Source organism: Pezoporus flaviventris, unplaced genomic scaffold (assembly GCF_033815535.1).
Source record: "Pezoporus flaviventris isolate CSIRO_AGI_PZ_B2104156 unplaced genomic scaffold, CSIRO_AGI_Pfla_v1 ptg000005l, whole genome shotgun sequence".
Taxonomy (NCBI): domain Eukaryota; kingdom Metazoa; phylum Chordata; class Aves; order Psittaciformes; family Psittacidae; genus Pezoporus; species Pezoporus flaviventris.
The window spans coordinates 774,902-798,536 of NW_026892553.1; the positions used below are offsets into that span (position 1 = coordinate 774,902).

General features: G+C 47.8%; 1 protein-coding gene across 2 annotated transcripts; it reads left to right on the forward strand.

Moving 5' to 3' along the window:
• Positions 1–1,050: 1,050 nt before the first annotated feature.
• ENOX2 (ecto-NOX disulfide-thiol exchanger 2) lies at positions 1,051–23,370 on the forward strand. Of its 2 annotated transcripts, XM_061445597.1 has the most exons (15): positions 1,051–1,204; positions 5,394–5,537; positions 6,145–6,276; positions 7,194–7,349; positions 8,751–8,957; positions 10,379–10,612; positions 11,422–11,634; positions 13,186–13,292; positions 15,569–15,683; positions 16,694–16,875; positions 17,702–17,809; positions 18,652–18,708; positions 19,896–20,004; positions 20,752–20,837; positions 22,780–23,370. In XM_061445597.1, exons 1-15 carry the CDS (start codon positions 1,183–1,185, stop codon positions 22,909–22,911), a joined length of 2,004 nt encoding a protein of 667 aa, XP_061301581.1. In that variant the 5' UTR covers positions 1,051–1,182; the 3' UTR covers positions 22,912–23,370. The 2 variants fall into 2 exon arrangements, with proteins under 2 accessions (XP_061301581.1, XP_061301580.1); XM_061445596.1 differs by lacking the exon at positions 1,051–1,204 and having other exon boundaries at positions 6,148–6,276.
• The last annotated feature ends 265 nt before the right edge of the window (positions 23,371–23,635 follow it).

The window sequence follows — 23,635 nt, forward strand, 5'->3', positions numbered from 1 at the left end:
CACTCACCCCCTGGTCCAGGACTTTTCCAATAATCCTTATTGCTGCTTCTGCTGGAGTTCTTTTTGGGACTTCCCTCTTTTCTCCTCTCCTTTTCATTTCTCTTATCCCCCTGCAGTAGGTGTGTGCAGTTAGTCTTGCCTGCTGCCTCACTTTGCCTGACAGCTTTTTGTTCCTCACCTTTCAAAATGTATTTTTGAAAAGGTGAGCTTTTGAGCATTTGTTAGGAAGTGGTGGGTGTTTCCCTGGAATGTGCTGGGAGTAGAGCTGGCAGGACGGGGAGGATTGAATGGCAGAGCTGTCTGGGGCCAGGCGCATCCCCTCTGCACCCAGGGGATGGAGGATGAGCTGCTCACTCCCCAGAAATCCCAGTGCTACCACAAAGGAATTCCTAGATGCTGTGTCGAGAGGGAAGGTGGTTTGACAGAGCATTCCAAAAACACTCCATGGTGCCTTGGTGTGGGGGCTGTGCACACACACCTATGTGCGTGCAGCGCACATAGCATGCATATGTGCATATGCATACTGGTAAAGAATGTTTCCCTTTGTTTTGAGTTACAACAGGAAGTAAAGGGCACAGTTCAGCAATTTGGTAACTCTCCATGGTTTTGCTGCTGGGGCTATGTATTTGGTTTTAGGGCCCAAGAAGAAAGGGACTCTGTCTGAGTGCATTGCTGGAACAATTAACTTCTCTGACGTTAATATTTCTTGAGTTCAAGCTTCCAGATCCAAAGGGGGTGAGCAGTGTGCCTCTTGCCACTGGGGATTACCAGAACATTACCCTGTGCAGCGCAGCTAATCTCAGGCATGCAAACAGGGTTTATTTAACTGCATGGTGGCACTTGAAAGTGCTGCTGTGTGAAACCCCTTCCGCGGTGAGACGGACACACAGCACGCCTCCACCTGCTTTCCACCTCCCCCCCAGCCCAGAATGTGTTACTGGTGCCAGGCCCTGGAGACTGATGGTGACACATGGAGCTGCCATGTGCCAGCTCCAGTCCCAAGCTGTGCTCTCGGCGCCCAGGGAAGTGCAGGGTCAGTTCATCTCTCATTAGGACCTGAGCTCCCCTCTGTGCTTGGAGGCTTGTGTGGGAGCTCAACATTGAGCTCCATCCTTTCCACAGATAAGCAAGCTGGGAGCAGCAGAACTGGCTGAAATCCTGGAATATGACCAGCATCTTGCCATGTTTCTCGTGCAGTTTGCAGGTGAAGTTGTGCTTTGTGTGCTTGTCCTGACAGCGTGCTTCCCTCAGTGTCTGGTCAGTGCTGGTAGCACACAGAAGTGTATGGAGTGGACAGAAGTAACTTTCGGAAGTCTGCTGGCCTCCCCAGTGTGCCTAGCCAGCTTTGGGATCAAACTGATGATTGTAGAGCTCTAGCCATGGCACTTAAGCTGAGACTACAGTAGAAAAGAGTGCACAAGTCCAACAGCAGGTTTTGAACCTGGGAATGAATCTGGGAAGGCAAATGTTTGGTGTCAAAATGTAACTTCAGAGCCTTGGCATCTCCTTTCCCTTCCTTGTTTTCTTTCCTCTGTGTTTTCTGATTGCTGCAGATTGTGTGCTTTGGTTTCTTCTAATATGCATTTCTTTAGCACAACAAGTGCTGTGTCATCAGGTGGCAGATTGTATTCTGGGGTCCACTTTATTCTGTGCAGAAAAGGGACCTCTGTTCAGGCTGAGTAACTCTTATGTCATATATTTACCAGTGTTGGCAAAGGTAAATCCATATTTATAGTAAAGCCTGTGTCAGCCCATTTCTGAAGTTCCTCGTGATGGTGGATAAGAGCAGTTTGATGGGTACAGTCTTCACTGGCTTTTTAAGTGTACCATGAAAATGCTTTCGGGTATGTGACAGTTTCAGAGTACCTGTTACTAAGCTTTCTCTTTGAGTTGCAGGGTGGAGGTTTGTATATCTGCTTCTTACTAGCTGAAGGTCAAGAAAGCCACTGGAGCATGAGTGGCAGCGGTGGGAGGTTGCTGTCAGCGTGTGGTGCCTTCAGGGTGAGGTGCTCTGCATCCTGCATAGCATGAGGCTTGTGCTCAGAGCTCCTGCTCTTGTCCAGTTCAACATTAGTGAACCCAGCAGGGAAGATTTGCAAAGGTCCTGTGGGGAGCTGTTGTCCTGTACGGCCAGGGCCGCCCTGCTCGGGGAGCTCGGTTGTCAGCTCCTGGTGAAGGGTTGACCTGTAAATCAGTGCTTTCCACCTCATATTGACCATTTCTGATGTCGCTTTCACTGGTCACGAAGACAAATGGCCAAGCTCTGTTAGCAGGAACTAGTAGTTGGAAGAGTCCTGCCCAGGGTCTGGCATGGGACCCGGTGAGGGCAGATACTTCCTTTGATTTATGTCTGGAACATTTTGATCTTCCCAGTCTCTCTCAAGGCCCTTTCTAAACGTGTGCTGTGAAAGCTGGAGCTGTATATAGCAGCAGCACAGCCCAGGATCGATGTCCACCAGGGCCAGGCAGAGCTAGGTGGTGGCAGTGCTCTTTAGGACAGTGGGAAGCTGCTGCCTGTCCTGCCATCAGAAATAACTCAGCATCTGCTTCCAGAGGTGAAGACCACCTACAGCAACATGCTGCCATGTGAGAGGACTCGCTGGCAGTCATTTGTGCTCAGCCTTAAGCAGCCTTACTTGTTCCTCCTGATCTGTTCTGCTAGGGAGGAATTTTCTGGTACAAACAGATTTTATCTCTTTTTAAATTGATTTTAAAATTTTTTCAGTCCTTGCATTATGGCAGCGCCTGATCTTGGGCTCCTCAAAATTCACCCTTCAGAGAATCGCTAGAGATACACACTGGGTGTGCTTGGAGGTAAAGGACATGCCAGTGCTCCTGCTGTGTATCACTCTAGAAATGCTGACATTGATCGCACACTGAAACCCCTAATTTTTCTCTTCCCTGCTTACATTCCACATAGCACTTCACTGCAAACAGAAATCTGCTGCTTTCTGCCTTTCCTGGCCAGCTCTGTAGAGCCTCAGTAAACCTTTGTAAAACCTTGAGGCTTGCTCCCATGCTGGTCCCTTCCCTGCTGTGCTGACCAGCCCAGCACAGCCAAGGATGCTTTGCTAAGGTCAGCATGAAGGGAAAGGGCTTGTGCTGGTGCCTCAGAGTCGCACTGGCTGATTCTGTTTGCTTTTATCCTGCTCTGTGCCCAGGAGAGATGCTTTTCTGCAGCTTCAGCTTTCTTCTGGGCATGTTCTTTGTATCCAGCATGATGTGGTTGGAGCTGCAGCTGAATGGCAGTTTACTGAAATGGTAGAGGAGGCAGTTGGGTCTGAAGGTGGCTGCTATCATGGCATGTACCAATTGTAGGGTAGAAAACCTGATTCAGTGACCAGCAGCAGCTCCTGGCTTTCTCTGCTCACACAGCCTGGAGCAAAACAAGGCAAAGTGCCTGTGGAAGTTAATCTTGGGCTCCTGGAAGTCCTTGTTGGTCTCACACTGGACTTCACCTGACTTTCCCCAAAACCCATTCCACAAAACTTGTACTTATGTTACTGTCACCTTTAGGCGATTCCTATGATGTTAGTCCCCCACCTGGGGGAGGAATGACCGCCTGCACCAGTACATGCTGGGACAAGCTCCTGGAAAACAGTTGTGTGGAAAAGGTCTTAAGTGACTTGACCTGTTCTGGGTCTCCTCTTGTTGATCTGCATGCTGGAAGCAGGGCACACATCGCTGGTCTCTAGCAAGCTGCACTGAGGTGTGTTGGTTAACACCATGTGTGTCACCTACAACTGGAGCAGGGTGTCTGTCCATTTCAGCCTGGCAGCACGAATGTCCAGCTGTATCCCTGCACAGCTGCATCCTTCCCCACACCCAAGCACAGGAAAACACACTCCCAATTTTCATGTTGCCTGTCCCATCAGCTGGATAACAACAGAGGTAAATCTTACAGCTTCTCCTTTTCAGTTGCCCAGTTCCTGTGCTGTGGCCTGTCTATTTTTAACCTGCAGCACTGGAGGTTTGTTCCCCTGGTTGTCACGACCTCGGTGACATTCTGCCTTTGGGGTGTTGCAGCAGCATTGTGGGCATCTTCCAGAGCTGGGCATGACTATTGTTGTTGCCAGCAGAATGCAGCTTCTTTTTTGGCGGCTTCTTGTGTTCTCCCCTTTCAGCGACTGAGGGAGGAGGCCCTTCAGGCTCCCTGTGTCCATTCCCTTGTCTATTTACAGCCGTACAAGTTCTTGGAAGTGGAATCCACTGGAATAGAAATCCCAATGCTGCAGTGTCTGGATTCCTCCTGGTTTGGGACAAATACCCTGGGCCATCAGTGCATTGAGATGTTGCCTTTGGTCCTCTAGTTCTAATGTTCCGCCCAGAACACAGGCACACCGTAGCAGAGATGTAGCTGGGTCTATCACTTCATAGAGGATTTGGTTTATGTTTTTTCCGTTGACTGTTGAGGGAATTTGCAGACAAAAAGATAAATACAACTGGATATTTTTGTGTCCCTTCAGTCTCGCATCCCTGCGAGTGCCGAGCATGGCAGCAGGTGGAATAATGAACTCAGTGCTCAGTTCAGGGCAGTAAGTTTAGCACAGAATTGGTCTGTAGTGGATGGAATTCCTTGAATTAGGAAATATATGGGAAGCTACAGAATGATATTTCTTCATTTCTCTTCAGTTCAAGTCTGAATGAGTGGCTTTTCTTACTCTATGCAGTGGTTGGTTGTTTAAGGATGTATTTGCCTTTGCTCTGTTTCATTATACCCCTTGGAGGCCCTCAGGCTTGCCCAGCTTTGTGAATTGTTCATCAAAACCTCTTGAGCCCTGTGTAATTGAGTGGGAGAAGACCTAAAGTTTGATGGATGCAATGGACAGGTTTTGCTCTGGTTTTGTTGGGCCTTACAGTTGGGCTTCTATAATACCAATTTTATTTCCCTTAGAAATGCTCTCCTGTGGGAGACAGCTGCCTGCCAGACTCCTTGAGTTAAAACTGCAGTAGCACCTTATGTCTTTGAAGATCATCCAAGATGTGCCTTGGGTTTTGCTAGTAAATAATTTCAAGTGACTTCCCAACTGGTGACAAATGAGGTGGAAATGTTAACTATTAAAAAGGTATTCCTGGAAGAACTAGAAAAATCATCTGGCCTCTGAGTTTCCAGACCTGACATCCTGCACAGTGCAGGGGAGATGCCCCCCAGGTTTATGCTGGTGAACAGTTTGACTTGTGTAGGACTGTTGGGATTAATTGTTGTGAGCAATGTTTTAAAGTGGTGTCAGTGTGACATCAGGTGAGGTATAGTTGAGGACACTAAAAGGGAAGTACAGCTCCCCCTGGGACCTGCAGGGCTGCTTGTGCCTGGGACTGGCACTTCTCTCCTTACTGTGATCCTGAAGCATCGCAAACCCGTGTAAAAAAAGCAGTGTATTTTTCTCTTTCAGGCTTAAACCCTGTGTCCTTTGATGCTGCCAGCAGCAGCAAGGCTCGGCAGCTCGGCAGCGCTGTGCCACCCCTGGGATTGGAAAGCTCAGCTGAGAATGGAAGTGATCTGGGCAAGAAGAGGAAGAGAGCAAATGTTCCTGCGGGTGAGCAGGGGAGCGGGAGTGGGACTGGGGAGGTGGCCATGGAAGCTGAGATTGAGCAGCCACACATCTGTGTAATGTCTGTGGCTCCACCTGGGTTCCCAGATCACTCTGCCAGATTCTGAGCAGGTAGCACTGGTGCTGCTGCTGTCTCTGCTTCATCTCCCCTTGAGCATTGAGGAGAAACACTTTCAGATGGCAGTGGGAGTGCTCTATGCTGGAACAGACTGCCCTCACTGACAAATCCAGTGCAATTATGACAGTTTGTGCTAAATGTTTGTCCTTTGGTCAGAAATCTCTTGTGAGGAATCAAAGCACACCCCTTGCCTTTAATCAGTGTTCCTTTAAAGCCCCTTAGAGCTTTATTCTAATGGATAGACTGTAATGCAGATGCACTTGGCAGTGTTTTTATAGACACTGCCTCTGTGCAATGTCCTCTGCTCAAGAGGGACAGCACTAGTTTTGGTTTATTCTTTCATTTAGTTCTTTTCTATGTGCCAGGTTCAAACCTGGTTTTGGATGCTGCTAGTGCAGAGCCTGGCTGGGCAGCATGTGCCCTGCAGAGGAGTTAAGAATGCACTAAGCTCTTAATCACTTTTCCTGCTCTCAGCAGATGGTGGCAGAAATCTAAACCTCGACATTCCGATGGGATTGCCAATGTCAGACCCGACCGCCTGGGCCACTGCAATGAACAACCTGGGGATGGCTCCTCTAGGGATGACAGGACAGCCCCTGCTGCCAGGTACAAGGCTCCCCCAGGCTGCACCTGCCTCTCTTCTCAGACATGGCTTTGGGAAGAGCCTATTTCAGTTATTAGATAAATTCCTAGCATGGACTAACCCCATGAATAGGCAGCAAGGAGCTCTTGCTAAGACCTCCCCCTCACAGCACCAGCGGGCCCTGCTGTCCTTACAGCTCAGCTCCTGACGTTCTCAGACGCATGAGCCGTCTCCACGTGACATCCAGGTGCACTGCTTCCCCTGTGGCTGCCCACAGGTATTGCTTCCCCAGGGTTCACAACTGCTGAACAGATAAAATACCCTCCTCCCACAGCTGTGTTTAGTTTTTATGGCATTGGAGGCAAATGTAAGAGCAAAATCAAGGTAAAATACTATTTAGATGTAGTCAGAGGGCTGACTGAAGCCTAGAAACAAGTCAAGTAGGTTAAGGAAATCAGTGAGGTGTTTCCTTAAATGCTTCTGTGTATTTTACCCAGAATTACTGCATGTTCTTATCTGCTGGAGCTGGTACACTTCTCTGGCTTGCCAGATGATGCCTTAACCCCATGTCACAAGCTGTCCGCGCTGCTGAACCACTTAATGAAACCGGGCTGGGTTAAGTTTTACACTGTTTCTGGATTTCTTTATGTGGATAAACCTTTCCGGGAAAGGTTTTGGCAGTAGGAGATGGTGTTTGTGGAGTGGAAAAGGAAATAATTTATTTGAACAGAGAAAATTTATTTGGCTGAGGCAATCAACAAGGAAATAGTGCAAAAAAATTAAGGGCACAAATCTAAAGTTCTTTTGTTTTGATGCTCCCTCTGAGTTGTTTATTCAGTTAATTTTCACTGGGGAGACTTCTCTAATTGCTGTCTGAGGAAAACAGTTGCTGCATGAGTCCAAACCACAACCTGACTCCCTTATTCTCTCCCTCATTTAGATTTTGATCCTGCTCTTGGGATGATGACTGGAATCCCTCCCATCAACCCGATGATGCCAGGCTTGGGGATAGTGCCACCTCCCATCCCTCCAGACATGCCTGCTGTGAAGGAGATCATTCACTGCAAAAGCTGCACTCTCTTCCCACCTAACCCACGTAATTGTCTGTTTTGTCCTGTTTCTATCTGTCTATATAGGAATATGTGTATATACGTTAAAAATTGTGTGTGAGAGAACAGCTGTGACACTGCTTGGACATAGCTGCTCAGGGTGAGTGGCTGTGAGTAGGTGCTGGCAGGCAGCTGATGGAGCAATAGGAAAAGCCTGTTCTTGTCCCACCCCAAAAAGCAGTAACAATAATCCTCAAGTATAGAGGAGGCAGAGGTTCCAAACCATGGAAGGCAGGTGTAGGACAGGCTTCTCCCTAAAGGACTTGCAAAGCCCAGCTGTGGCTCTGCAGGAGCCTGTGGGGCTGTGCCAGCTCAGGACAGGCTTGACATTACCAATAGAAACCAAGGACTTGACGGTTTTTTTTTAGCAGCAGTGCTCTCCATGGGAACTAAGACATTTTCCTTACACAGAGAAGCTGTGAGAGGTATTTGTAGCTGTGTCTATGTCTAGTTCCTGAGCAGGTGCCAGCAGATGGCACCCGAGCCTGATGGGCTCTCAGCACTGGGAGTCTGGGCTCTCGGGCCCAGTAATTTAAATAAAGCTCCATCAGTGCCCAGCCTGATGACTTAGCTCTTTGTTCACCATCCCCAGAAGCAGACCTGTCTCGCTGTCCTGGAAACAGTTGACAAGCCAGTTCATGTGCTGAGTTGGGGTGGGGGGGTCTTCCTGCACTTGCCAGGTGGGCACCTGAGCATGGGAATGGGTTTGGTGCTGGAAAACCACTTTTCCAAGTCTCTGCAGTCTCGTGCAGTGTCTTATGCATGCTGCAGCAATGCAGATGGGTGAGTGTACTTGGCAGGCTGCTTCTGGCAAACTCGACTTAACTGTCAGCCTGCTTTTATGTTCTGTGGTTCATTTTAACCATAAAAGTAAGCGCCAACATTAATTCCTGCTGCACCTCTTGGCTGTACCCATTTCCTTCATCTTTTCCTTTCATAAAATTTGGTTCATGACCTTCCCTTAACGTTAATACTTTTGTCCTTTAGGATCCTCTGTCTACATTTTCTATGTATTTGTGTTAGGACAGTCCTTTAAGCTGTGCTTTCACAGCACCTCCCATGATGAAGTTTTGAGGTCCTGGTGCTGCTCGTGTTCTATGACTGGAGCTCAGAGAGCCCTTGCTTGTGCCAGGAAGAATGTTTGGAGAGCTGCAGTCTCCTGAGCAGTTTGTTTGGAAGCATGCTGGTAAAAGTACTTATCGTCATGCAGCACCTCAGCAGTACTATAGATCTGCTTGCTAAGGTTGTGCGCAGTGGAGCTGGGTATGTGTTTGAAGGAAGTTGTGATTGTGGCTCAACCATACCTGGGGAGATGGCCATGGGAAAGGAAAGTGTGTTGACAACCCCACAACTAACCTGCTCTGCTTTCTGTCTCTTGCTCTCCTCAGATCTTCCCCCTCCAGCAACAAGGGAGAGGCCCCCAGGGTGTAAGACGGTGTTTGTTGGAGGGCTGCCAGAGAACAGCACCGAGCAGATCATCATGGAAGTGTTTGAGCAGTGCGGGGAAGTCATCGCCATTCGGAAGAGCAAGAAGAATTTCTGCCACATCCGCTTTGCTGAGGAGTTCATGGTGGACAAGGCTCTTTATCTCTCTGGTAGGTGCATTTCTGTCCTGGATGGCAGGTTACAGTCCTGGGACAGCAGTGTGATCTCTTTCTCATGACAGGCTCTGTTGCAGTTGCGAGGTTTGTCTAATGTGTCAGTTCACCTCTTTTCTGCTGCTCTTGCGTTTCTGGTTAAACACATGAAAGGAGCTGCTAATAGGAAAGCTGGCAATGCTTTCTTACCTTGGGCCCTGCAAACCCTTGCAAAATACTGGGTACAGTCTGAGGCCATCCCCATCTTTCCTGGATAAATGTCTAGCTAATGCTAAGACAGTATTATTTTCCCTGAAACGCATGGACTCATTCTGCCTGGGGTTTGTTTCGTGGAGGCAGAGGCTTTGTGGGTGGTGTTCACAGACTGTGGCAGCAGATTTTGCCTTTCCAGCCAAGCCTGCATCTGCTGTGCTGGTAGCATCTGCTGTGCTGGTCGCATCAGCCCTGAGCAGCCCATGCTCCCCACCTGACCCTTCACCATGCTGGAAAAATATAGCAATACTTTGTTCCCATGCTGAAATCCCTTCCAAATGGATTCTTTCAGTGTATTAACAAACCCAGGTTCTGTCTCCAAAGCCACACTCTTTCCAGAGAGATGAGATTGTCAAGATAAGGCAGGGGAATGCTCTTTGCTGCTTAAAATAGTGGAAACTTCCCTGTAGCCTGTTTGAGCTGGCTGTGTTACGTCTCATTCCAGAGACTGTTGAATCGAGTTAGACTTGCAGTGCCCTGTTAGTAAGAGCTGTGTGTCTGTGGTTACGGCTTCTATGTAAATACAGCCTCTTTAGCCTCATAGTTTCTCCTGCTGAAAGCATTGGTCATATGCACAGTCATCAGTGTCCTCCACACACAAGTGTTGTTTTTGGGTTTGTTCTTTGTCCAAAGTCTCTCTGGAGCTCAGATTTTCTTCCATAGATCCCATGTGTCCTTAACCACAGAGCAGAGTCTTCTGGCGTGTCTGATGTGAAACTTCAGAACAGGAGCCCTGCAAACCATGCTGGCCCTCTTTGCTGTGTCTCACCTCTCAGTCTCCCCTTCCCACCTCCAACTTCAGGAGTTTGTGAAAGTGTGGAAGAATCCAAGGCAGTTCTGCCTTCTCCATGTGAAGATCTGGGCTTAGTCCCGAGAGGTCTAGTCTTAGCTTGAAAGCTTACCTGCCATTAAGCAGTTGCTGTTCAAGCCAAAGTACCTGCTAGTGTGGAGAGGAGTGTGCCCATGTAAGGTGTTGCCTTGCACATGCAAAGCACAGGCAAATCCCAAAGTTTCCTTTTCCAGCATCGCTCCAAGTGCACTAAACTCTTCGGGAAACTGCTGTGGTGAGGGGCTTTCTGGCTCTCTAGGAATGGGAGGTGGGTGCTGGTGGGTGGTTGGAGCCTAAGTCACTGATCCTACGTGAACCCTGTTGTCACCACTGCCAGGCTATCGCATCAGGCTGGGCTCCAGCACGGACAAGAAGGACACTGGGCGCCTGCACGTGGACTTTGCTCAGGCCCGGGACGACCTGTATGAGTGGGAGTGCAAGCAGCGGATGCTGGCACGCGAGGAGCGGCATCGCAGGCAGCTGGAAGAGGAGCGCTTCCGCCCGCCCTCCCCACCGCCCGTTGTGCATTACTCTGACCATGAGTGCAGCGTTGTCGCCGAGAAACTGAAAGGTGAGTGAGTGGTTCTGTGGCCGTGGCCACCGTTGTGCAGGTGCTGGGGCAGGTTTGTGTTCTCCAGTGGCTATCTTGCTGAGCTGAAATGAGCATGGGCACACGGAGCCCTCGGTGATCCTCGCCATCTCTGTTTCAGAATTCTTTCTTTCCAAACAACCCTTACTTGAGTGCAGCAGTTTCTTCCAAACCACTTTTGTTCATGTTACAAGGGCTAATGTAAGCCCTAAGACCTTCTTTGAAGCCTAAGAGCTGTGTGTGGCCTGGTTATTTTGGAACTGGAGGGTATTTTTTTCATGAAAGAGTACATCTGAATAGACACATGAAATTTTCCAGTAAGTTGGTCCTCCTCTTGTTTCACCTCAACAAATGGTTTCTCCGTCAGCTTGATCTTAGCCTTGCCTTCCTTTGTATAGTCTTATATAATGATAAAATCACAGACTGGTTTGGGTGAGAAGGGACTTTAAAGTTCTTCCAGCTCCAACCCCCTGCCATGGGTAGAGACACCTTCCACTAGAGCAGCGTGCTCCAAGCCCCATCCAACCTGGCCTTGAACACTGTCAGGGAGGGGCAGCCACAGCTTCTCTGGCCACCCTGTACCAGCACCTCAGCACACTCAAAGGGAAGAGTTTCTGCCTAATGTCTAATCTAAATCTACTGCTGTGCTTAAAGAATTGTGGTTATCCACATGGAGTAAGCTGATATTTGAAAAAGCAGTTCAGCAGTTCAGCAGTGCTGGCAGTTAAAGGATCTGAAAGCTGCCCAGGTGCCCCTGTCCCATGGTGTAAAGGTGTCCCTCTTTGTTGCAGATGACACAAAGTTCTTGGAAGCCATCCAGACCTTGCTGACCTGGATAGAACGTGGCGAAGTGAACAGGAGGACTGCCAACAACTTCTACTCCATGATCCAGTCGGCCAACAGCCATGTTCGCAGGCTGGTGAATGAGAAAGCAGCTCATGAGAAAGAGATGGAAGAAGCTAAAGAGAAATTCAAACTTGCTCTCTCAGGGATTCTGGTGCAGTGTGAGTAGTGTTTCCACACTGACTCTTGGTTGTCTGTTCTTGTAGAGAAGATGCTTAATCTCTAGAGTCTGGAGAGGCCACACTAAAAGGGCTCCAGAAGAGAAGCAGCATCACTGTGCAGCTACAGTTAATTTATCAGCATGTATCAGTAACTTGGCAAAACTCTCTTGTGATTCTTTTTGTTGGAGTAACAGTCCGCCTGTGGGGGGGAGGAGAGAATGAATTCTTAATTTTTTTTCCTCTTCTAATTATAGTCTGTTAATAGTTCTGTCATCTTTTCAACTTCACTTCAGTGCACAGATAAGGTAAGTCCCTGGTAATCTGGTGCCTCAGCGAAGTGTGCAGGATTTATTCACCAAAGGTAGGATGCAGCAGAGTGTTCCCAAAACCCTGTTCTCAGGTGCAACTGAAAGCCTGTGGCAGAACAACATTTCCAACCTGAGTCTTCCAAATCCCAGTACTTAGTAAACCATGAAGAGACATGGCTATAGTTAGTTCCAGGATGGGATTTATAACAGTTCCTCAGACCATTCATTGCCTCTCGCACATCCTTTCCTTAGTAAGTCTGAATAGTTTTTTCACTCGTTGCCTTCTAGAGCACCTTCTTCCCATTGTACCAAGTCTCCTTGAGCCCCTGGGCTAGATTGTGAGCAATCTTCTAGTTTTCTACTCAGTAATTCTGACTGTTACTTGTTTGACACTTGATTTATTTGAAAACTCTTGAATCCTGTTTATGGTAAGAAACATGGGCACACGCTCCAGAGGGAAGCACAGTAAGCACTGCAGAGTAAGTAGCAGTAGACAGCAGCATGCCACTGTGAGCTGTAAAGCACACTCTGATAGCGCAGCCACTCTTAGCTTTAGCTAAGCAGCAAAAAACTGATTTTGTGTTGTAAGAATTACACCTGCTACAACATCACAAGCATAAAAATATATAAGTTGGGTAGATTTGGATGTGCTCTCTGCTGTTGGGTGAGCTGTCATCCAAGGAGAGGCACTTTGGATCGCCAAAACCTGCTGCACATTTTCTAGAGAAATAGAAGGAATAAACCTTGGGAGCAAAGAAGGTCGGTGGCTGGTGCCAAAATCCCCTTTCCATAGTGAGCACAGGTGGGATGTGGTGTTCAGGCTGTGATGCTGCTCTGTGGGGCTGCACCCGCTGGGCAGGGGACCACCTAACGACCCAGCTTTCACAGTCGTATTGAACCTCCTGTTGTAGAGAGCCAGTGCTACCCAGGAGCACTGTTACACTCGCAGGCAGTGCTGAGTAGTGTTTTCCAGTGCATTGAGCTCCTACCTGCTTTTCACTGACAGCAGCCTCTTTTCTCAGTAGACCCTTACTCTGTGTTTGACACTGGCCTGGTGAAGTCCACACTTTTCTTTCCAGGCCCAGAGTCCCTTCCCTGAGCATAGCTTCAGCACAGTACAGTGTTATAAGAGAAGGTTAGCCAAACCACCTGCCTGATTCCACTTTTTTACTCCTTTACTCCTCTTGTTCGCCCTCTCTGGATGATATTCTGGCCTGATTTGACTGCTGATTTGATACTACAGTCGAGCAGATAGTGGCCGTGTACCATTCTGCCTCCAAACAAAAGGCTTGGGACCATTTCACGAAAGCTCAGCGTAAGAACATCAGCGTGTGGTGCAAACAAGCAGAGGTTGGTAATCTTTTCTTGTGTTAGATCCTCCAGCACAGTCACTTTCTTGTCAGGATATTGATGTTAAGTTTGCACAGTGTTCGTGTGGATAACACCACGTTCATTCACACTGTAAGATGGGAATTGCTCAGTCGACTCTCGGGTTACAGGTAATAAATTTTCTCTTGGTATTTATGTTACTGGTAGCAATACGTTGACATCTGTATGTACAATCATTCATTAGTAATTATTGATCTGTTTGCTTCTGGTTTAAATGTTAAAGCAAGAGGAATTTCTAGAGAGATGTAAACGGATAACAAGAGAAACCTCACAAACTCTGAGCATCATCAGATCTGTTTTACAACATTTTTATTGACAGATGTGGGAGGTGGAAATAATTGCAGCTGGACAGGGAGGAAAACTTGAGGGAGGGATGTTCCTGTGTTTGTGCATTTATCCCATGCAGTGACACTGCTAGTGGAGTAAAGGATTTAAAGGTGGTGACCCTTCATCCCCCAGCCCCTATGGATACCTGCACTTGGCCTTCTTGAAAAATCTCCTGAGGTTCACATGGCCCCAGTCCTCTAGCCTGGCCAGGTCCCTCTGGCTGGCATCCCTTCCCTCTTTTGGTTCTGTGTTTTTTCCCCAGGTATCAAGGTCCCTATTCCAAACCAGGAAAACAAGTCCATCTCAGCAAAGCCAGAAGCTGACTTTCACCTGTAAGATTATTTCACATCACTGACTGTTTTCCTGGGAAGTTTCCAGCTGCAGTCTCCCTGTGAGACTGCCCTTCTGGGACTTCCTTTCCAAACCCCACCGAGTCAAGACCTTTTGTAGTAGCTAAAGGAGGAGCAAACATTGTGCTTTATACCTGATAAGTCAGGTGTTATTCAATCAGATTATGCCTCTGAGCCCTAGTGTGCTTCTGCTCTTTCCTGCTTGCTGAAATTGGTTACTATGACTGGGGTGGGAGCACGCTCTCCATTTGGAGCTGTCTTTTGTTCCAAGGTAAGTTCTCCCAATGGGAAGAGGCTGTGAGACCGCTGATGAGGCCTCTTCCAGGAGTACTTGCTGCTGGGCTCAGCCTGCTGGGCTCCCCCAGCTTAGGGTCTTCTCTTAAAGGAAGGTGGACCCACAAGATGCATCTCCTTGGTCCATCTTCTGGCATAATGCATTCCAGTGGGTCACCACATCGGAGGCAAGCCTGGCTCAGGGTGTGGGCATGTGCTGGGGAGGTGTTAGGCAAGGCCAGGGAATTATTTCTCTTGATGGTGACTGCAAGTGCTTTTCTCAGGCAGTGCTGGCAAGTCCTGTAGCTGCAGGCAGTGCGGTAAGAAGCTGTGGAAGCTTGGACCTGGTGAACCACTAGCCAGTGTATTCACTTGCTTAGGAAGGGCCTTGCTCAAGTGAGGGTTGATTATTGATGATTGGTTACTGATGATTAACCATTGTGGGGTTAACTAAGAAGGTTTTATTGATAATTAAATGATGATGAAATGATAATTGATGATTGAAAGATAACTAAATGGCAGTTGAATAGTGATTAAGCAATAATTGGTAATTAAAGAGTGGTTGGACAGTGGTCAAACACTAGCTACACTTCAGTAACTAAGCTATAGCCTGTGTGCATATATGTCATATATAAAAAGATATTGCTAACACATAATACACTTCTGGGTGTAATGTAGAATGTTCCTTGCCTTGTTACAGATATCAGATGCTGGGTTAAGGACCTCTCATCCTTGAGAGGTAACCCTGAGAGGTGTCTGGGCTCAGGGGAGATCAGTGTCATGCAGAAGAGCTCACTGGGCTGGGGGGCTGCAGATAGTTGCAGTGCCAACTGGTGGACCTGTGGTCAAACTCTCTGGTGTGTGTGCAGCTATAGTGGTTTTAGTTTGGTGTATCCGCAGCTCAGGCTGTGCTGTTGGCTCCTGAGAATCATAGGATCAGGGAATGGTTTGTGTTGGAGGGTTGAGTGAGTGTAGAACAGGCGTGTGGACATTGGGCACAGCAGATGTCAGGGGAGGGTTCACTAAGAAACTGCCCTGTGGGCAAGGCTAGCTGCCTGCCTGGGCACAGAGGAAGGGAGGTGGAGAGTCAGTGATACTGGTAGCACTGACTGGCTCTTGCAAGATGTTATCCTTGATCTAATAGTCTGTGCCAATTTCTTTTAATCATTTCCTCTCTTTTGCATTGTGGAGTTGCATTTTGCAGACTTAGATTATCAGCAATTTTTTCTCCAGCCAACCTCTTCCCTGTAATCTGTACTTAAACCCCCTCTGCTCTCTGAATCCTAGGAAATCCGTAATATTCATAATGATGAGCTAATGGGTATTCGAAGAGAGGAGGAAATGGAAATGTCTGACGAAGAAATAGAAGATCCATCAGAGATGAAAGAAACAGAAGAATCGGGTAAAATCACTTTTTAAAGCTCATAAACTAAGTACTTGTCTCTTCAGTGGTTTCTTTCAGGAGCCCCTTTCTGGGTGTTTTGTACCCCACAGTTGTCACAGGCAGACCAAATCAGCTGCAGTTGCCTGGAGCCATTTTCTCTCTATTACTTGCTCTGTAGCCAGCACTTGTCATTCCCCCCTGTGATGTGTCAGCTTTTCACATCCATAAAGAGCAGAAGCTCACCCTGGAAACTGCCTTCTTTTGTCCAGATCCATTTTAGGAAGTTAATTCATTTTCCCCTTGGTTTTCTGATGAGGAAAAACAGTTTTTAATCTACTGAGTTTTGCCTGCTGTCCTTTTGAGATGTGCAGCTGGGCAGATTGGTGTCCAACACACATTCCCTGCCAGGGATAATGAGTGAGAACCGTAAGATCAAACCCACCCTCTTCCCATGCAGGATCTTCCCTGTCTCCTGAGTACAGTGTGTGAGTCCCAAGCAAAGGTACCTCCATGTGCTCTGGTCCAAGTCTCAGAGGTCAGTAGCAAGGCTATGGGATGTCAGGTTTTGCCCTTCATGTCCTGGGTGTGTTTTGATACCTGCTGAAGATGTCTTTGTAGCCAGAATGTTCTATAATCCCATTCCTGAGTTTATCAAGCCCTCTGAGGACACCAGACTGATGCAGGTGTTTGATGCTGTGACTTGATGGAGACATTTTTTTAACTGAAGATGCCAGTGGAGCCTGTCCCAGTGGTTAGGAAACCCGTGTCCAGCATGGTTATTTCACCCCAATACGTTCTTTGGCTGCTGTTTTTCTTCTAACTTCAATACTGCATCAGTGCTGAGAGGTACTCTTTGTCCTGAGGAGCTTCTTTTGTAAAGAGATACCACAAACAGTGGCTGGGAAAAATTCATTTTGGTTCTTGGGGCTTGTAGCTGGGTACTGGGAGCTGCAGGAGTGCTGGCAGAGCACCCAAGGACTTCCTACCCCCACTTCTTTGACCTCTGATCCCACCTGCCTGTTGTCCAGCGCTGGTGTCGCAGGTAGAAGCCCTGAAAGAAGAGAATGACAGCCTACGCTGGCAGTTGGATGCCTACCGCAACGAGGTGGAGCTGCTGAAGCAGGAGCAGGGCAAAGCCAGCAGGGACGAGGACACCACCAAGGAGCAGCAGATGAAGCTTCTCCAGCAGGCTCTGCAGGGGATGCAGAAGGTGGGCCCAGACTGTTCTGTAGCTGTGACCTTGCTCCAAAGACAGAGGGGCTGTGATGTGGACTAGAAACACAAACAAAAGGCATTTTGGTTTTCAGTGAGATCAAAACTGGCAAATGGGGAGCAGCTTTGTCATACCCAGTGTTGCTAAAAAACCCCAACAACCAAACACTGAGAACAGTGATTGTGTATGAACTCGTAAGTCACATGGAGACAATAATGGATTGTGGATTCCTTGAATTCCTCTTTGCTTGACCACCAGCTGAGTTCTGGGGTGCCAAGTCTGTGCTTACCCATTCTGTAACTGTATGAGGTCCTGGTTACCAGCATAGTAATGTGGTTCCCATCTCCTTATCTTGTAGCTGTTTTAGAGTATTTCCTTAAACTGCCAGACACCTCTGTATTCACATGGGGGCAGAGATCTAGGAAGGCTCTGAGGTGACTTTTCTGTGTCACTTGTTTCTGGGCTGCTCTTTCCCATGTGCTGCCTGTTGGCCTGGCCCTAGAATGACCCAGGCTGGGGGAGCTTTTACATGGGTCAGGGCACAGTGCAGTACACAACACATGCTGTAGTTCAGGGACAGTGAGAGTTTGATGGAATTACTGCCCCATGTTCCCAAATTGTGCTTTTTTTGGATGCTAATAAGTAAAGATGTTTCTAAAGTATGTTGTAGAAAAGGTTTCTTCTAGGTGTATACTTAACCTGTTAGTTGTTCTGAGTATGATCTGCCTGGTCTTCATGGAAAAGCCCTTATTTATTTTATATTCTTTAAATAGCAGGAGGTGAAAGGCAAGTTAAGAACTGAGTTTATCTTTTTCTTTTCCAGCACCTTTTGAAAATACAAGATGAATACAAGAAGAAAGAAGCTGAGTTAGAAAAAGTGAGAGAAGACAAACTAAAAATAGAGACATTATTGGAAAACCTGAAGGAGCAGGTAGGAGCCATCCCTGTGCTCCTTTCTCCGTAGGAAATGCAGTCTTGGGATTTCGTGGTCCATCATGAGTGCAGTGAGGGGCTTCTGTCCTTCAGCACTCTCATAGAGGATGCCTTGCCCAGGCTTAGGAGCGGAAAAAATGCCCTGACACTTTGGAGGATGTATGTCAGTAGCGTTGCTTTATATTTACACCAGTTAACATTCATGCTTTGGTGCATGAAGCTATCAGCGATCAGATGGTCTCACCAGTGAGACCATCTACATGAGCAACTGTATGAATAAAAGATCAACTTCCATTTTATAATACACAGTGATATTCAGCTGGAATGTGCTTTTCTGCAACCTGAGCTTTGAAAAATCAGAAGAAAAGGTCTCAGTTATCAAACATTGATTTTTAGGTGTGTTTCAGGGACATGATTTGATCTGAGCTCCATCAAACTCTATTGAATTAAAAGTTTGTTTTTGCGAGCTTTACAATATTCTTATGCTTGCTTATTCTTAACATAAATACACAGTTTCTTCTCAGGTACGATCCCCCCATCTTCTGGTTGTGGACCTGTACACACATCTAAACTGACCTGGTCGTCTACGACACAGGCACAATTATGTCAGATAGACAAGAAGCATTATGTAGCACTTCTCACCGAGGACCACAGAGCCAAATGCTAGGTCTTGCCTCAGGTTTTCAGACTTTAGCCCCTCCTTTTTGTGCCATGAGTTAGGCAAGGTAAATGTCTAGTAACTAAAATTGGCTTTGTATCCCAGAGATCTTTGGTGCAGGAGCTTCAGTGTCTGATACCAAAGACTATCATCAGTAATGTTTTTTCTTTACTTCTGTGTAGCAAAGCATCGCAGATGAAGAGGACAAGGAGAGAGATGCAACTGATTGTCAAGGGAATGTAAGTCTGAGAGTTTCTTTTCTGGTACTTGGGTCAGAATACCTTACTGAGGAAGTCATGACACCTCGTTGTGAAATGAGCAGTGTTCTGCAGTTTGTTGTGAAGTGTGTGTTGTGCATATGGACTGTGTTTATGTACAAGTTGAAATAGTTGAATTACTCAATGCTAACAGCTTCTGACTGAAAGCACAGCAGGTATTTGCAGCACTGTGGTGTAGAAATGGGGTTCGGTGTACAAGATAATTGCACTGTTATTTCAACTAGCCTGCAAGAACACCTTTTGGATCTCCAAGTGCGAGCAGGTATTTCCAATGTGACACTCTGAAGCCCCTGTGCCAGCCTGAAGCCAGCTCCATTTCCACATCACAGACTTTCTCTTTCTCCTGTAGAAGCAGATTACAGCCTGCTCAGGCCAGGGATGCACAGATTCTGTCCTGTGCAGTTGAGAATTGCACTGGCATAAGAAGCGAAGCAAACTCAAGGGACTGTTTAATTCTGCCTTTGTTACTGGCCCAAGCTCAGTGTTTTGCTAGTGGCTGGAGGCTGTTTCCAATTATAGCTGTCTGTAGCTCTCAGACCACTGGAATTCTTAATCAAGCTTAGGTATAAAAGGGAGTCCTGCTTCTTCCGTTAGGAAAAAAAGAGTGTTTGCGAGGGCTTTGCATTGCTGCCAGACTGTGTTTGTTGGTAGGATAATAAATGATGTGAAATTCCCTTTCAGCTCAGTACCACAAACTGGAGTCCAGGACAGTCTGATCCTGAGCCCTTGGCAGCCACTGGGCACTTGATATCAATCACATTGCTTCAGTCCAGGCATCTGAAAAATAAACATCTGCTCTGCCTTGGTCACTGCAGGGCTTGCTTTCTGGCCTGTTTTTCTTTTACTGTTTAAAATAGGGCCCTTCTGGAGGAGACACTACCAGCAAACAGGGCTGATAGTGTGTGTTGTGGCGTCTTGCTTAATTTCATGGGCTTTTACTCTTACTTAGCTTGATTCAGGCAGTTCAGGCAGAGCATGACCATAGCTGTGCTGTGCTGGAAGCATTTGGCAAAATAAGCAGTCCCTACAGCACTGTGGTGAACACAGTAACTCAAACAGGGGAACAAGAACACAGGCTCTGCTGTGGCTGACCAGGCTGCTGGTTAACGTGTAAGTGCCTGCTGAGTGTGGAACGGGGTTCCTTGCAGGAAAGCAGTGCATCCAGGGTTTGTGTGTGCAGCCAGGAAAAGGACTGTCCAGTGGAGAAGACGTTGAGCAACAGCCCTGTGAAATCGGAACGAGAAGTCCTGTTGGTTGGTGAGTTGTGTTGGTGATGATGCTGGAGATCTGAACGGGATGGGACTTACTTCAAGGTGGCCTTGCAGCTCCATCTGGCCACCCTTTGTTCCTGTGGTTATGCCAGGGGAGGTGGGAGTCCTGGAAGCAAAGAAAGCCTCGAGCTTTGGTGGGTCAGGGTTTCACCTTGTGCATTCCTCCCGTGACAATCCTGTGCTGTGCACCTTTCAGTCAAACCCACACAGGTATGAAGTATGTAGTCACTGCTTGTGTGGAGTGACAGCTCAGGTCAGCAGGGACTGGAGTGCAGGTTGCTCTTCTGGGAGGTGTCGCTGAAGACAGTAACTTACAGAGGAGGGTCTGTCTCACCACCTCCACAGGGAAGAGCTTCTGCCTAAGAGCTCATCTCAGTCTCCCCTCTGGCAGGTTAAAGCCATTCTCCTTGTCCTGTCCCTACAGGCCCTTGTCCAAAGCCCTTCTCCAGGTTTCCTGTAGCCCCTTTAGGCACTGGAGCTGCTCTCAGGTCTCCCCTTCAGGAGCCTTCTCTTCTCCAGGCTGAACCAGCCCAGCTCTCTCAGCCTGGCTCCAGAGCAGAGCTGCTCCAGCCCTCAGCATCTCCATGGCCTCCTCTGGACTCGCTTCAACAGCTCCACATCCCTGTGGTGGTATTGCCCCAGCCCTGGGTCAGGACTGCAGGAGGGGTCTCCCTAGAGCAGGCAGAGGGGGAGGATGCCATGAGAATGACATTTGTGGTGTTCCTTTCCCCAGGAATAATTTCAACGTTTCTTCACGTGCACCCGTTTGGAGCAAGCATTGAGTACATCTGCTCCTACCTGCAGCGCCTGGACAGCAAGGTGGGTGTGCTGACACTTCCAGCTCCCCAGCCAGCCTGGGCAGTGTGTCCAGTCCCTGTGGCTGGGAAAGAGTTTCACTCCCTGGGAACGCTGCAGGGTCAGTGAGAACTGGTGTCTGCTAATGGCAGTGACTTGTTACCAGAGGACAGGGGAGGGGGTGAACTTAGAACCCCAGAAGGGTTTGGGTTGGGAAGGACTTGTGAAGATCTAGCCCACCCTTTGCTGTGGCAGGGACGCCTTCCACTGGAGCAGGTTGCTCGAAGCACCCCAGCTTCTGGTTTAGCCCTCACGCAGCTTAGTGTTAACCTCAGTGCGGAGCTGAAGATGGTGTTCTCACTGCAGATGTCCCTGCTCAGAGGAAAGCCCGTTGATGGTAGCTGCATTTTGCAGCAGTGAATTCCATCTTTAAAATCTCTGTCCAAAATGTCTGTTTATTCTGTGTAAGTTTGCTGCCTTTGTTCCCTTAGCTTTATGACCTCTAAGGAAAAGAGCAAATAACCCGGCTTTGCATAATGTTTATAACATCTACCATGCCACTGTTTATGTATATCCTGTGTAAACTGAGCAGTCATATTGGTTTTATGTCTCTGAGCAATGTTTTTCCCTATTTCTGCTCCTGTAGCCTTTCACTGGGCCTTGGCTGACTGTTCTGATGCTGTCAGTGCAGTTATTTTTAGGAGGGTGCTGTGCAAGGGCCTTACACTACAGAAGTGGAAGCACTGAACTGAGTCCCTGCTCACGGGGCTCTGTACTAAGTGGAGAGATCAGCTCCTGGGTGCAGGAGTTGAGAAGGGCTATAACAAGCTCATGGATTTTGCCTAGCACAACACAAAGCTGCTGTTCCCTGCAGTATTTCTGTGCATCACTGGCTTCAGGCTCCTTTTCAAAGGAAACAGGGAGGGACTGGGCAAAGGCTTTTGAATGCTTGAGGAAATTGCACCTTGTTCTTCTAAAATACTGTTCTTCAGTTGTCTTCCTTAAAGTTCCCAGCATGGGAATCACCTCTTGTGCTTGGAATGTCTTCAGCTGCTTTGTTTCTAGCTTGCTGTCTCATTTCCCTGTCCTGGGGAAGCTGGCCTGTGCTTCCTGGCTCCCTCCAGCCCTTCAGAGACATAGTTCATAATTCATCTCTTTCTACTTCAGAAGTTGTGTGAGGCAAAGAGCTGCTCTTGGTTTAATTTGGGGCTGCTGAAATGCGCTCAAACCCTTCATCTGACTTGTAGCACTTCCTCTTGGGAACCTACCGCTTAGAAAAAGCCCACAGAGAGTTTCTACAATGAGCTTAGCAGAAGGAGCCCTGTGAAAGGCACATCCTTGACCCTCTGCAGTGGCCTTGGCCTGGTTCACTGCTGACCCTTGGCCACACACACTGGTCTGCTGCCTGCTCAGGTCTCTTTGTTCAGAAAGTGCAAATCCCATATCCCTGATTTCTGTACCCAGTCACTGAGAGCTCTGTTCTCGAAGCAGTGATAAAAGTGCTCACTCTTCAGTTACTTAAATACTTGGGAATTTTTAGTCCTTTACCTTGCATTTCACAGTGGAAAGAATTAGGATAGTCCTCTTATAGAACCATAGAATAGTTAGGGTTGGAAAGGACCTTAAGATCATTCAGTTCCAACCCCCTGCCATGGGCAGGGACACCTCCCACTAAACCATGCCACTTAAGGCTTTGTCCAACCTGGCCTTGAACACTGCCAGGGATGGAGCATATTTACCCTTATTTCTAGTGTGTGTTACATCTGCAGCCATCTCACCCTGAAGTGTGGCCGTAGCACAGCTGTCACGCTTATCCCCATTTGATTATCCGCATGAGGATTTGGACAGGATGTCTAGGAAAAGCCTGTAGCAATGTTTGAGCTCGAGTGTCACCACCAGTCATTGCAGGGCTTCCAAAACCAAAAGCATCTTCATTCTTAGTGCCATTTTCCTTCTGATTTCACAGATCTGCACTGCAGAAGTGGAAGTTCTCATGACTCGCCTCCAGAACACGTTCAGGCAGGAGCTGAGTGGTGTTGGAGCCAGCCTGGAGAAAAGGTGGAAGTTTTGTGGCTTTGATGGCTTGAAAATGACTTGAGCTTTGACTTAGTGATGCAACCAACAGTGGGAGACATGTGCCAAGGGATGTCTCTGATCTCTGTTCATGCTGACTCCTGCACATCCGTGGGCTCAGGTGCTGGGAAGTGGAAGTGAAGCTCTAAGTCCAGAGCAGCACTGGAAGAACCTTCAAGTTCTGTAGCCTCTTTGATCAGTTATTTGTTCACAGGCAAGTGCTGTTCAATATATTTGGTGAAAGAAGCTCATGTCTGATGTTCCAAAGCACAATGTGGTGACTGTTCTGTTTTGCCAATGTTGTATGTGTTCTGTGTACCCAAATTTCTCACCCTGTACCTTCTTTTTACTGGGAGGAACAGCCATAGACTGTCCTGAAGAGCAAAGAGGCATTTTCTGGTTTCTAGAACCACCAAAGGAGACAAAAAAAAAGGCATTTTTTTAGACATTTCTAAGATTAAAACCTGAGGTATGTTTAAACAGATTTAGGTGGCTCCAAGTTCTCTAAGCCAAACAACTGCTTCTTTTTCACACCATTTTCCCTGCTGATGGTTTAATGGGTATGCAGAGGTGGAGGCCATGTCTGCAAGAGCCGGGTGTGATTCTGGCTGTGCCACTGGTGGTCTGTGCATTGCAGAGCCAGTCTGTAAATACGGACCCTGCTGGCACCCATCCCTCAAACACTGGCATGCTGCCCCAGGGTCACCTCCAGCCAGCCTGGATTTATCCCTTTCCCCCTTCAGATCTCT